The 13,003-nt window shown below is 28.5% G+C and overlaps 2 protein-coding genes across 6 annotated transcripts in view; one reads left to right on the top strand and one right to left on the bottom strand.

Moving 5' to 3' along the window:
• Positions 1–13,003, bottom strand: part of SPECC1L (sperm antigen with calponin homology and coiled-coil domains 1 like) — a 116,812-nt gene that overhangs the window by 12,239 nt on the left and 91,570 nt on the right. The gene's annotated exons all lie outside the window — the stretch shown is intronic.
• Positions 1–13,003, top strand: part of LOC121936343 (sphingomyelin phosphodiesterase 4-like) — a 13,927-nt gene that overhangs the window by 233 nt on the left and 691 nt on the right. The window contains exons 2-16 of one of the 3 annotated variants that reach the window (XM_042478516.1): positions 297–439; positions 2,104–2,179; positions 2,285–2,393; positions 2,498–2,550; positions 2,628–2,782; positions 2,856–2,988; positions 3,084–3,155; positions 4,922–4,990; positions 6,887–7,056; positions 8,980–9,070; positions 9,609–9,709; positions 9,797–10,181; positions 10,568–10,807; positions 12,129–12,260; positions 12,381–12,512. In XM_042478516.1, coding sequence (XP_042334450.1) covers positions 2,111–2,179; positions 2,285–2,393; positions 2,498–2,550; positions 2,628–2,782; positions 2,856–2,988; positions 3,084–3,155; positions 4,922–4,990; positions 6,887–7,056; positions 8,980–9,070; positions 9,609–9,709; positions 9,797–10,181; positions 10,568–10,807; positions 12,129–12,260; positions 12,381–12,512 — 1,911 coding nt within the window. In that variant the 5' untranslated portion in view covers positions 297–439; positions 2,104–2,110. Of the gene's footprint in view, positions 1–296; positions 440–2,103; positions 2,180–2,284; positions 2,394–2,497; positions 2,551–2,627; positions 2,783–2,855; positions 2,989–3,083; positions 3,156–4,921; positions 4,991–6,886; positions 7,057–8,979; positions 9,071–9,608; positions 9,710–9,796; positions 10,182–10,567; positions 10,808–12,128; positions 12,261–12,380; positions 12,513–13,003 lie in introns of those variants that run through there. The other 2 variants (XM_042478515.1, XM_042478517.1) reach the window with 2 other exon arrangements.

Raw genomic sequence — 13,003 nt, 5'->3', positions numbered from 1 at the left:
CTGCTTCTCTCCCCTCAAGATGGTGGTCGGGGGGAAGGCTCTTCAACTTGGCAGGCAGAGGCCTGTTGTTTCTTGCCTGCTTCTCTCCCCTCAAGATGGTGGTCGGGGGGAAGGCTCTTCAACTTGGCAGGCAGAGACCTGTTGTTTCTTGCCTGCTTCTCTCCCCTCAAGATGGTGGTAAGGGGGACGCGCGATGCCATTTTAACCCTCACTTTATCCGTTGGACCTATGAATAATATTCAAATTTATTTAAATCAATACTCCTTTTATTTATTTACTCGTTTATTATACCGAAGGAGCTGCATCCGGTTTTTCCGTGGCTGGTGGAGAATATTTTTGGGAGCCCAGATGGTGTCCTCGCGGGGTGGAACCTGCGCGCTTTGCACGGGCGCAACAACCCCGCGGAGTACGACGCTGCCCTCGACTTCCTTGACCCCGGGTGAGTCGCCATTTTTTTTACATTCTGTCCATATTTTTATATTTTTATTAATTATTAACATGTTTATAATTTGTATTTTTTCATATTTTTATTAATTATTAAAATATCTTTATATTTTGTATTTTTATTTTTAAAACATGTATAGTTCATATTTTTATATTTTTATCAAATAAAACCTATTTATATTTTGTATTTTTATATTTTAATTAATTATTAAAACATTCATATTTTGTATTTTTATTATTAAAACATATACAGTATTTCATATTTTTATTTTTAATTAATTTTTAAAACATAATTATATTTCATATATTTCATATTTTAATTAATAAAACAAATTTCATATTTTTACATTTTATTTTTTTATTGATTTTTAAAACATATTTATATTTCACATTTTTCATATTTTAATTATTAAAATATTTTACATATTTTAATTATTAAAACATTTATATTTCATATTACATATTTTAATATTTCACAAATCTTACTTTTTACATATTTTTAATTAATTTTTAAAACCAAAAATAACCGCACAATTTTTTTCATATTTTTATTCATTTTTAATATAATTTATTTATTTTAATTAATTCATTTTTAAATATAATAATAATAATTATTATTATTATTATTACAATCTATTTTAATATTTTTTCATATTAAAATAGACTGTAATTTATAATAATAATAAATTATAATATTACATTTCTGCTAATTTTACTATTTTTAATCCCACTTCTAAATATTTATTTTAATTATTATTATTATTAATTTATTTGTATCCTGCTCTTTTCTCAGAAATGTATTAATAAATTTATTATTAATCTTATTATTATTAACCTGGAATTTTAAAAAAATTATTCTAGCAATTTATTTTAATATACTATTTATTAATTTATTAAGAAATTTATCATCATCATCATCATTATTATTAAAGTACTTTGAATTTTTTAAAATTATTGTACAAATTAATTTCTATTTTATATAGTATTTATTAATTTACTCATAAATTCATTATTATTATTATTAAAGTACTTGGATTTTAAAAAATTATTGTACATATTTTTATTTTAATATACTGTATTAATTTATTAATACATTTATTATTATTATGAAATTTCTATTTTAATATGGTATTTATTAATTTATTATTATTATTATTATTATTATTAAGTACTTGTAATTTTTAAAAAATATTGTAGCAATTTATTTCTTTTTTAATATAATATTTTTTAATTTATTAATACATTTATTATTGTTATTATGAAAATTCTATTTTAATGTACTATTGATTTATTATTATTATCATCATTATTAAAGTACCTGGATTTAAAAAAAATATTCTAGCAATGTATTTCTATTTTATTATACTATATATTACTAATAATAATAACATACTTGGAAATATTTTTCAAATTATTGTAGCTATTTCTATTTTAATATACTATTTATTAATTTATTAGTCCATTTATTATTATTATGACATTTTTAAATATACTAATTTAATTTTATTATTAAAGTCCCTGCACTTATTTTAAATTATTGTAGCAATTTATTTCTATTTTACTATACTATTTATAAATTTATTAATATATTCATTATTATTATTATTATTATTATTATTATTTTCCTAATTAATTCCTCCTTTCATTTCCCGCTTCCAGAGGTCCGATGATGAAGATGGTCTACAAGCTCCAAGCTGAGGATTACCGCTACGACTTCCCCGTCTCCTTCCTTCCGGTATTTTTACGCCACGCCTTACGCAATTCGTTCGCCGCAGACGCTAAAATGGCGCTCGCCAACTACACTCGTTCATCCGTGATTTATTCCCTTCCTTCCTTACAGGCGCCGGTGAAAGCGTCGATCCAGGACCGGATCCTTCCAGAATGTTCTCTGTACCACAACAAGGTCCGCTCCACTCCATCAGGAGGACTAGGCCTCAACCTGGCCCTCAGTATCCTTCCAATCATTGGACGTCAACGCCGGTGGCGGCGCTTGAACCGTCCGAATCCTCGCTCCACATCATTGCGCATCCTTTCCTTGACTCTTTCCTCTGAGATCCGTATGAATATTACATGTTCTACTTCGCCCTCAGCCTCGTCGCGCAGAAGGTAAGTATGGCGTCCGTCGCGTCTCTTTCCCCGCTCTCTATGGTCCTCCAGCGCAACTCTTTTCCTCTCGTTCCCAGAGTGCCCATCCGGCGGCGTATGGCACCACCATGTCGAACAGTGCCTACTTCATCCTTGTCGACCGCTATCTTAGCTGGTTCCTTCCCACGGAAGGGAGCGTCGTCCCGCCGCCGTTTTCCGAATCTGGTGCCACAGTCCCATCCCCAGCTCCCCGGTGCGTATATTTCAATTTTTTAACGCAACTTGCGCCAATGTATCGATGCTAACCGCGTCCTTTGTCGTGCTAGATCCCCCACGGTGACTTTCGCGTCATACGGGACGCACCCCACCAGCCTCCTGAAGCGTCACGTCGCGCACCAGACTTCCGTAAACGCCGACCCAGCATCCCAGGAGATATGGAGGTCAGAGACGCTGCTTCAGGTGCGTGCGGATATGTGAAATTCATTTGCGGCACAACGCGGGTTTCTCGCGCATATGCGGCGTCACTCTAGGATTCGCCGTTCCTCTTTCCGCAGGTCTTTGTGGAGATGTGGCTCCATCATTATTCTCTGGAGATGTACCAGAAGATGCAGTCGCCTCACATCAAGGTAATTATTAATTATTAATTATTATTAATTAAGTCTGAAACAATAAATAATAAACAATATTAATAATAAATAATATGTTATTAATAAACAATATTAGTAATTAATAATAATTAAATCAATAATATTTAATATTATTTAATAATGGAATAATAACTAATAATGTTTAATAAATAATAACTACTAACATTTAATATTATTTAATTAACTAATTTAATAACATTTAATATTATTTAATAATTAAATACTAACTAATTTAATAACATAATACTGATAATTCATAATAATTAAATAAGAACTAATTTAAATTAAAAAAAGAAGGGCCTGAGAAAAACAGTCATTTAAATAATAAAAAATTATATGATGATAATTAAATTAAAAAAGAAAAGCTGAAGGAAGACATGCAATTAAATAATAATTAATTCTTAATTTTATTAAAAATAAGATGCAATTAAATCATATATAAATTAATTAAATGAGTTATAAAATATGATTATTTAATAAAATGTAATTAAATATAATTATATTAAATATTTATTATTAAATTCAAAAATAAGGGCCAGAGGAAGACATGCAATTAAATAATAAGTAATGTAATTATTAATAGTATTACAAAAATAAGACATGCCATTAAATCATACATAAATTAAATGAGTAATAAAATATAATTATTTAATAAAATCTAAATAATTATAATTAATTTAAATATTAATTATTAAATTCAACAAGAAGGGCTGGAGGAAGACATGCAATTAAATATTAAATACAATTAAATAAAATTATTAAATTTAAAAGAAAGGCTAGAGGAAGATATGGAAATAACAAGTAATTATATGATTAAAAATTTAATTTAATTTAATCAAATCTTTAATAAAATATTATTATTTAATAAATAAAATATAATAAAATGTTAAATATAGTTAAAATAAATATTACATAATAAAATTATAAAGAAGGGCTGGAGGAACACATCAAATTAAATAAGTAATTATATGATTAAAAATTTATTAAATTTGTAATAAAATATTACTATTTAATAACAAAAGTATAATAAAATGTTAAATATAGTTAAAATAAATATATAATTATTAAATTAAAAATGAAGATATGCAATTAAACAATAATTATATGATAATTATATTAATTGTAAATAATAAAAAATTATTTATCAATTAAAATATAATTTAATATTAAATATAATTTAATTAAATATAATTATTAAATTTATAAGAAGGGCCAAAGGAAGATAGGCAAATAACAAGTAATTATATGATTAAAAATTAATTAAATCAATAATGAAATATTATTATTTAATATCTAAAATATAATTAAATATTAAATTAAATATTACATAATTATCAAATTAAAAAGAAGGGCTGGAAGAAGGCATGAAATTAAATAACAATTATATGATTAAAATTTAAATTGATTAAATCAGTAATAAAATATTATTATTTAATATCTAAAATATAATTAAATTTTAAATAGTTAAAATAAATATTACATAATTATTATATTAAAAAAGAAGGGCCTGAAAAAGACATGCAATTAATTAATAAGTAGAGAAAGGCATCCTCTTCGTTGTCGTTTTTGTCACATTTTTGTTGTCGACTTTTCTTTTTTTCCATTTGCGATTTTTCACGTTTTGTTTCGTGTTTTTTCCCTCCTTCCTGGGTTCTTTCTTACTCCGTTTCTTTTTTCCATCTCTTTGTTTTTTCCTCCTTTCCTCGTCTTTCTTTTCCATTCCGTCTTTCCGTCTTTCCTCTCAGATGGAAGTCCTCCATTACCGACTTTCTTCCGGAGCTTCTTCTCTCCATCCGTCGTTCCGCACATATCAAGTATTTCCTTTCATTTCATTTTTTTCCCCTTCGTTCGTTCATTTCTTTATTTTATTTTTTTAAAATTCATTTCATTTTATCACAGGTTCATTAAAAAAAAATCATTCCAGCATCTTTACTTTTATTTATTTATTTATTTGTAGTGTCCGATTTAATCAATTCATTCATTAATTTGTGGTGTTTCATTTAATTATTTAAATAATTAATTAATTAAAATTAATTTAATACATATTATTTATTTGCCTACAAATAAAATTTGTTTGTAGGCATAAAATTATTTATTTATAGTGCTTTTATTTGTTTATTTATTAAATATTCATTTACTTGTAGTGTTCAATTTCTTTATTTATTTAAATAATTTAATTTAAATAAATTAATAGTGTGTTATTTTATTAAATAATTTATTTCATAAATTTATAAGTCGCGTTCAATATATATATATATATATGTATATTATTTCATTAAACAATTCCATTATTTATTTGTAGTGTTTTATATATTTCTTATTAAATATTCATTGTAGTGTTCTATTTATTTACTCATTTAAATAGTTTAATTTTTATTTGTAGTGTATTATTTATTTATTAAACAATTTAGTTAATAAATTTGTTGTGTTCAATTAATTAATTTATATATATTACTATTTCATTAAAAAACTTATTGTATTTATTTGTACCATTTTATTTATTTATTTATTTATTAAATAATTTAGTTTATTTATTTGTAGTGTTTAGTTAATTTATTTATATAATTAATTCAATGTATTAAATAATTCAATGTATTTATTTATCTGTAGCATTTTATTTAATTAAATAATTTAGTTAATTAATTTATTTGTTGTGTCCAATAATTTATTTAATTAAATAATTCAATGTATTTATTTATGTGTAGTTTTATTTATGTATTTATTAAATAATTTAGTTAATTTATTTGTTCGATGAATTAATTTATATAATTAATTTATTAAACAATAACTAATTTAGTTGCGTAAATGAATGTGATTAATAGGTATTTACTTGTAAGGAAAGATTTATTTTTATTTTTATTTTTATTTATTTATTTTAATATAATAATTTATATTTATACACAGCGGATTGGGGTTTTTAAAAAATTATATTTATATTTATATACATTTAAATTTATTTATATTAATGTTAAATATATAAATATATATTTATTTTAATGTAATAATTTAATGTTATATAGCTTAGTGAGTGGATCGTGAATTTTTTAAAAAGTTGTTTATTTATATTTATATTTATTTAAATAAATATTATATTTATTTATATTTATATTTTATTTATTCATTTATATTTATATTTATTTTATTTTAATGTAATAATTACATAGATTACTGATTGAATCATGGATTTTTTAAAAAATTATATTTATTTATATTTATATAAACTGTATAAATCAATATTATATTTATTCATATTTATTTATCTATTTTATTTATTCATCTATATTTTTATTTATTTATTTTATTTAATGTAATATAATTAATTTAATAAAATATAATAATTACCTGAACCCTTAAAAATTAAAATTATTATTTATTTATATTTAAATTTTTAAATAAAAATGATATATTTTATTTATTTATTTATATGTATACTTATTTATTTATTGCAATATAATATAATATAATTATATAGCTTAGTGAGTGAATTGTGGCGTTCCTCTCTAGGAATCTCTAGGTCCTCCAAAACAACTCTATGGTCAAGCTCTCCTATACATTGACCACAGAGTTGCGTTGGATGTTGTCCTTTCTAGGAATCTAGGTCCTCTTTCCGCTCCTCTTCCTCTTTTCCTTCGGTGGCAATGGGACTTACTCCTTTCCTTCTCCCTCCTCCTCTTCCTCCGCCGCCATCCTCCGCCACCATTTCCGTCCAGGAGCCATTCAAGCCGACGGAGGAACACGTCCTGGTGATCCGGCTCCTGGTGAAACGCTTGCACGCCTTCAGCAACAGCCTCAAGACCGAGGCAGCCACCTCGCCCTCCGGACATTCGCACGCGACTACAGCGACCACGACGACGCCCGGGCCGATGGAGGAGTTCAAGCGGTTAAGTAGTTTATGGGTTTCTATATCCCATTGAGGAACTCCTTGTCAAAGCGCCCCTAAATTTAATATGATATGATTTTAAAAATTATATTTATTTATATTTATTATTTATATTTTATATTTAATTTTTATATTTTTATATAATACAATATTTAAAATTTATTTATATTTTATTTATTTATATATAATAATTTATTTTAATTATGAGTTAATTAGATTATTGAATTGTGCTTATTTTTTAATTATATTTATTTATATTTGTATTTATATTTAAATATAATTTTTTAAATTATATTTATTTATGTTTATATATTTATTTATTTGTATATAATAAATTATTTTAATTATAAATTAGTTTAATGAGTGTGTTTCTTAATTATATTTATTTATATTTGTATTTATATTTATATTCATATTTAGGGTTTAAAATAATATAATTTTTTAAATTATATTTATATTTATATTTTTATAATAATTTATTTATATTATAAATTAATTAGATTAATGAATGAATTATGCTTTTTGTAAAATTATATTTATTTATATTTATATTTAGGGTTTATCATAATTTTTAAAATTATATTTGTTTATATTTATAATTTATATAATAATTTATTTTAAATTAATTAATGAGTGAATTGTGCTTTTTAAAAATTATTATTTATATTTGTACAGTGGTACCCCGGGATACGAATTGATCGCGTTACGAAATTTCCGGGATACGAAAAAGTTAGATTGGAAAAAACTGTTCCGGGATACGATGTTTTTTTCGGGTTACGAAATTTATTTCGGCGCGAAATTCAAACGCAAAGCGCGGCTAGCAGCTTTCCAGCGCTAACGGAAAGCCTTTTCGGGTTGCGAAATGTATCGGGTTACGAACGGAGCGGCGGAACGAATTAATTTCGTAACCCGTGGTAGCACTGTATTTATATTTAGGGTTTAATATAATAATAATTTTTAAAATTATTTTTATTTATATTTATTTTCATATAATATTTATTTGTTTATTTATTTTAGGTATTTATACCCCGCCCTTCAGCCCTAATGGCTCTCAGGGCGGCTTACAATTATTATTTTTAATCAGACAATTCCTTGCCCTCAGGCTTACAATCTAAAAGACACGACACAAAAGGAGAAGGGAATGGTGGAGGGAAAGGGGATGAGGTCCAGTGGTTCTTCTCTCCCTCTCAGGCCTGGACCAAGGCAGATGGATTAGAGGGAGGGCTCTTCCTTCTTCCAGGCTACTCCTGATGGAGCTGGACCTGCCTGGTGAACTCCCTCTCAGGCCGGGGGATGGCAGTTATTTTAATTATAAATTAATTAGATTAATGTGTAAATTGTGCTTTTTAAGTTATATTTGTTTATATTTGTATTTATATTCATATTTATATAATAATGTTTAATTATAAATTAATTAGATTAGTGAGTGAATTGTGCTTTTTTAAAATTACATTTATTTATATTTATATTTATTTAATTTTATATAATAACTTAATTTTAATTAATTAATTAATGAGTACTTTTTAAAAATTGTTTATTTGTATTTATATTTATATTAGTTTTTATATAATAATTTATTTTAATTATGAATTAATTAATTAGTGCTTTTTATTATTATTTATTAATATTTGTATTTATATTTATTTATTTCAATATAATAATGTATATTATTTTTATTGTTATATTTATTTAAACTGGGCCCAGGACAGAAGCCCCACTGGACATCCCACCGGTCACTCCTCCCCAGGACAGCGCCTTTTGGTGGCCAGTCAACCACTTACTGACCCACCGAATGGCCATATTGTCCGGTCTTTAAAGCTTTTATCTGCTGCGTCCCAAATGCAGGATGCCAGGGAGCGGTCATCTTATCCAGACCGGTCAGTCGGTCCATGTATTGACCTTTTGTGTTTGACCTTTCCGCAGGGTCGCGATCCCGCGCTTCGTCCAGCAGAAGCTCTACGTCTTCCTCCAGCACTGTTTCGGACATTGGCCTCTGGACGCCTCCTTCAGGGTCGTAAGTAGCCATTTGAGTGGTCATCTGAGGGGTGGTTATTTGAGTCGTGGTCATCGGAGGGGCGGTCATTTCAGTGGTGATCATCTGAGGGGCGGTCATCTGAGGGATGGTCATCTCAGGTGGTTATCTGAGGAGCGGTCATCTCAGAGGTGGTCATCACAGGGGTCATCTGAGGAGCGGTCATCTAGGGGCGGTCATCGCAGCCATGGTCATCTGAGGAGTGGTCGTCTAAGGGCAGTCATCTGAGGAGCAGTCATCTAGGGGCAGTCATATAAGGGGGCAGTCACCTAGGGGTGGTCATCTGATGGGTGGTCATCTGAGGAGTGGTCATCCAGGGGTAGTCATCTCAGGACAACAGGAGAGTGGTCATCTCAGGGGTGGTCACCCCTGTTGCGTTGACAGTCACCAGGGAGCGGTCATCTCAGGGATAGTCATCAGGGGGGTCATCTGAGGGGCAATCATTGGAAGGCTGGTCATCTCAGGGGGCGGTCATGTAGGGGTGGTCATCTGAGCGGTGGTCATCTTCTTCCTTGACCAGGTCCTGGAGATGTGGCTGAGCTACCTGCAGCCCTGGCGTTACGTGCCTGAAAAAACCGCGCATGGTGCCGAACATATCCCTTGCGGCGTCGCGGAAAAGTGGTGAGTCCCCCTCCTCCGGACGTGGGTTCGAATCCGACCCAAGCGCTCCGTCCAGCGTCTCAAAATGGCCGCCCCTTCCGTCCACAGGGCTCCCTTTGTCCAGGACAACCTGTTGATGTACACCAAGCTCTTCGTCCACTTCTTGACCAGAGCCCTCCGGACCGACCTGGTCAGCCCCAAGAATGCCCTGATGGTCTTCCGAGTGGCCAAAGTCTTTGCTCAGGCCGATTTGTCCGAGGCCATCCAGAAGGGAGAGCGACTATTCTTGGAGACGGACTTGAACATACCGTCACCGCCACGCCAACACCGCCATTTCTTGACTGCCACGCCGTCCACTTTGGGGGGCAGCTACCTCTCCAGCCGGACGCCAACGCTGACCGACGCGTCCTTCAAAGTCAAGAGCCACGTATACGGCCTTGAAGGGCAGGACGTCCACTACAAGCAGATGTTCGGTCCGGATGTCCGGACCCTGGTAAGGCCATTCCAGAGGTCAGCAGGTTATTTGCGTTTGCCGCCACTGGTCAAGCGGAACATTTTGGCCGTTTTGACTGGTCATTCTTCAGGTTTGGCTGGTCCGAGGGAGAGGTTTAACTGGTCAAGGGGAACCTTTCGGCCATTTTGAGTGGTCATCTGAAAGGCGGTCATCTCAGGGGGTGGTCATCTGAGGGGGTTGTCATTGTTTTGACTGGTCATTCTGAAGGTTCAGCCGGTCCAAGCGAGAGGTTTAACTGGTCAAGCGGAACCTTTTGGCCGTTTGAAGTGGTCATTCTGAGGGTTCGGCTGGTCCGAGCAATAGGTTTCGCTGGTCAAGCGGAACCTTTTGGCTGTTCTAACCGGTCATTCTCCGCTTCCTCCCAGGTCCTGCGTCTCGTCCAGATGATGGTCCAGGCCCAGCAAAGGGCCAAAGCACTCTCGGATCAGGCCTCGGAGGCGCTGACCGGTCAGTCCTACTTCTCCTGGCTCTGTCTCGGACCCTCAGACACCGCCAACGGCTCCTACGCCGGAAACGACGCAGAAGACAGTGGCGGCCAAGATGGTGTCCGGAAGACGGAGGAGTATTTGGAGAAGGCACTAGTGTTCCTCTGCCAGATATTTCGGGTATTGATTACAGATTAACATTTATTTTTTATACATACATATTGATAATGAATATATCAATAAATATTAAAATAAAAGTGTTAATTTTAAATAAAAATGATTTTAATTAATATTAATTTAATAATATTATATATTTAATTAATATTAATTAAAATAAATTATCTATTAAAATATAAATTAATATTTAGTGCAATTAATTCTTAATAAAATATAAATATTAAATTTTATATTTATTAAATATTTAATATGGATTGAAATATTTATTAATATTTATACAAATTAATTTTTTGCTATTAATATTTAATTAAATTTAAATAAAAAATTATATTTATTAAAACATTTATTGATATTTAACATGGATTAAAATAATTATTAAAATTTATTAAAATTAAAATTTATAAATTAATATTTAATACAATTAATGTTTAATAAAATAAAAGTAAATATTAAATTTTATATTTAGTAAAATATTTATTGGTAGTTAACATGGACTAAAATATTTATTAAATAATAATAAATAAAAGTTTTGTTTTTATACCGCCCTTCTTCAAATCAATATTAATAAATAATCAATATTATGTTTGATATGTTATTTCTGTCGTATTTGTAATTTGCTTGATATGTTGTGCACCGCCCTGATTGTAAGAAGGGCGGTATAAAAATAAAACTTTTATTATTATTATTATTATTATTATTATTATTATTATTATATTAATCAATACAATAAAATCAATATTAATAAATATTGAATTTTACATTTATTAAAATATTAATAAGGATTGAAATATTTATTAATATTCACTAGAACTAATATTTACACAAATATAAATTAATATTTATTACAATTAATATTTCATAAATTATAAATAAAAATTTATATTTATTAAAATATTTATAGATATTTAATGGATTAAAATATTAATTCTCCGCTTCCATATTTATATTAATATTTATTACAATTAATATTTAATAAAATATAAATAAATATTAAATTTTATATTTATTAAAATGTTTATTGATATTTAACATGGATTAAAATATTTATTAAAATTAATATTTATGTAATATTTAAAACAATTAATCTTTAATAAAATATATAATATTTATTGATATTTATTAAAACTGCTAAAATATTTATTAAAATGTATTCAATATTTATTAAAATGTTATTTATAATTATTTAAAAATATATAAATAAATATTAAAATTTATGTTCATTAAAATTTATTATTAATTGATAATTATTAATATATTTATTAAAAATAACATTTATAACTTAATACGTATTAAAATGAGACATTAATCGTTAATATCGTTGCAGCTTAACGAAGCACAGCTCAACCAGCTGATGATGAACCGGAATTCGGTGCCGGACGAAAACGCCAAAAAGCAGCTCCCGGATTGCGCTGAAACGGATGACGGTCTGGTCCTGACGCCATTGGGCCGTTACCAGGTAAGAAACACAAGATTTCGTTATAATCGTGCAGTAACCGTAGTGGCGCAGTGGCGGCGGCGGTAAGTGGTCTCTTCCGAAGCAATTTGGGTATAAATGTTTCTCATCCTCCATTTTGAGATCATCAACGGACTGCGCAGTTTCGAGGTGGACTATTATCATGGCGACCCGGAGCTCCAGCCAATCCGGAGTTACGAAAATGCCGCGCTCGTGAGGACGCTCTTCCGGATCTCTATGTCCTTCAATGAACGCGTAAGCGAGGGGAAAATACACTTTTATTTTCTTTGCACGCTTTTGATATTTATATTTATATGTTTGATGTTTATGTTTATTTTAATATAATTATTTGTATTTTTATTAATATTTATTCACCGTTATTTTTATTTGTTTTAATATAAAATTTATATTTATTTATATTTATTTATAATTATATATATATATTTATATATATTATTTATAAATTGATTAAATTTATATTATTTTTATTTTAAGGTGGCTTGTGACTTTTTTAATTGATATTTATTTTTATTTGTTTTAATATTTATATTTATTTTATATTTATAATTATTTGATTTATTTTTATAAATGTAATTTTAATAAATTTATACTGTATATTTTTTTAATTTTAAGATCTTGCTATATTTATCTATTTTTATATATTCATAATAATAATAATAAAATAATATATTTTAAATTTATATTTATAATATTAATTATATATCATACTAATATAATAGGAATAC

This window comes from Sceloporus undulatus, chromosome 7 (genome assembly GCF_019175285.1).
Source record: "Sceloporus undulatus isolate JIND9_A2432 ecotype Alabama chromosome 7, SceUnd_v1.1, whole genome shotgun sequence".
Taxonomy (NCBI): Eukaryota; Metazoa; Chordata; class Lepidosauria; order Squamata; family Phrynosomatidae; genus Sceloporus; species Sceloporus undulatus.
Note: the sequence above shows the minus strand (reverse complement) of the source record. Positions and strands in the feature narration are given on the sequence as shown.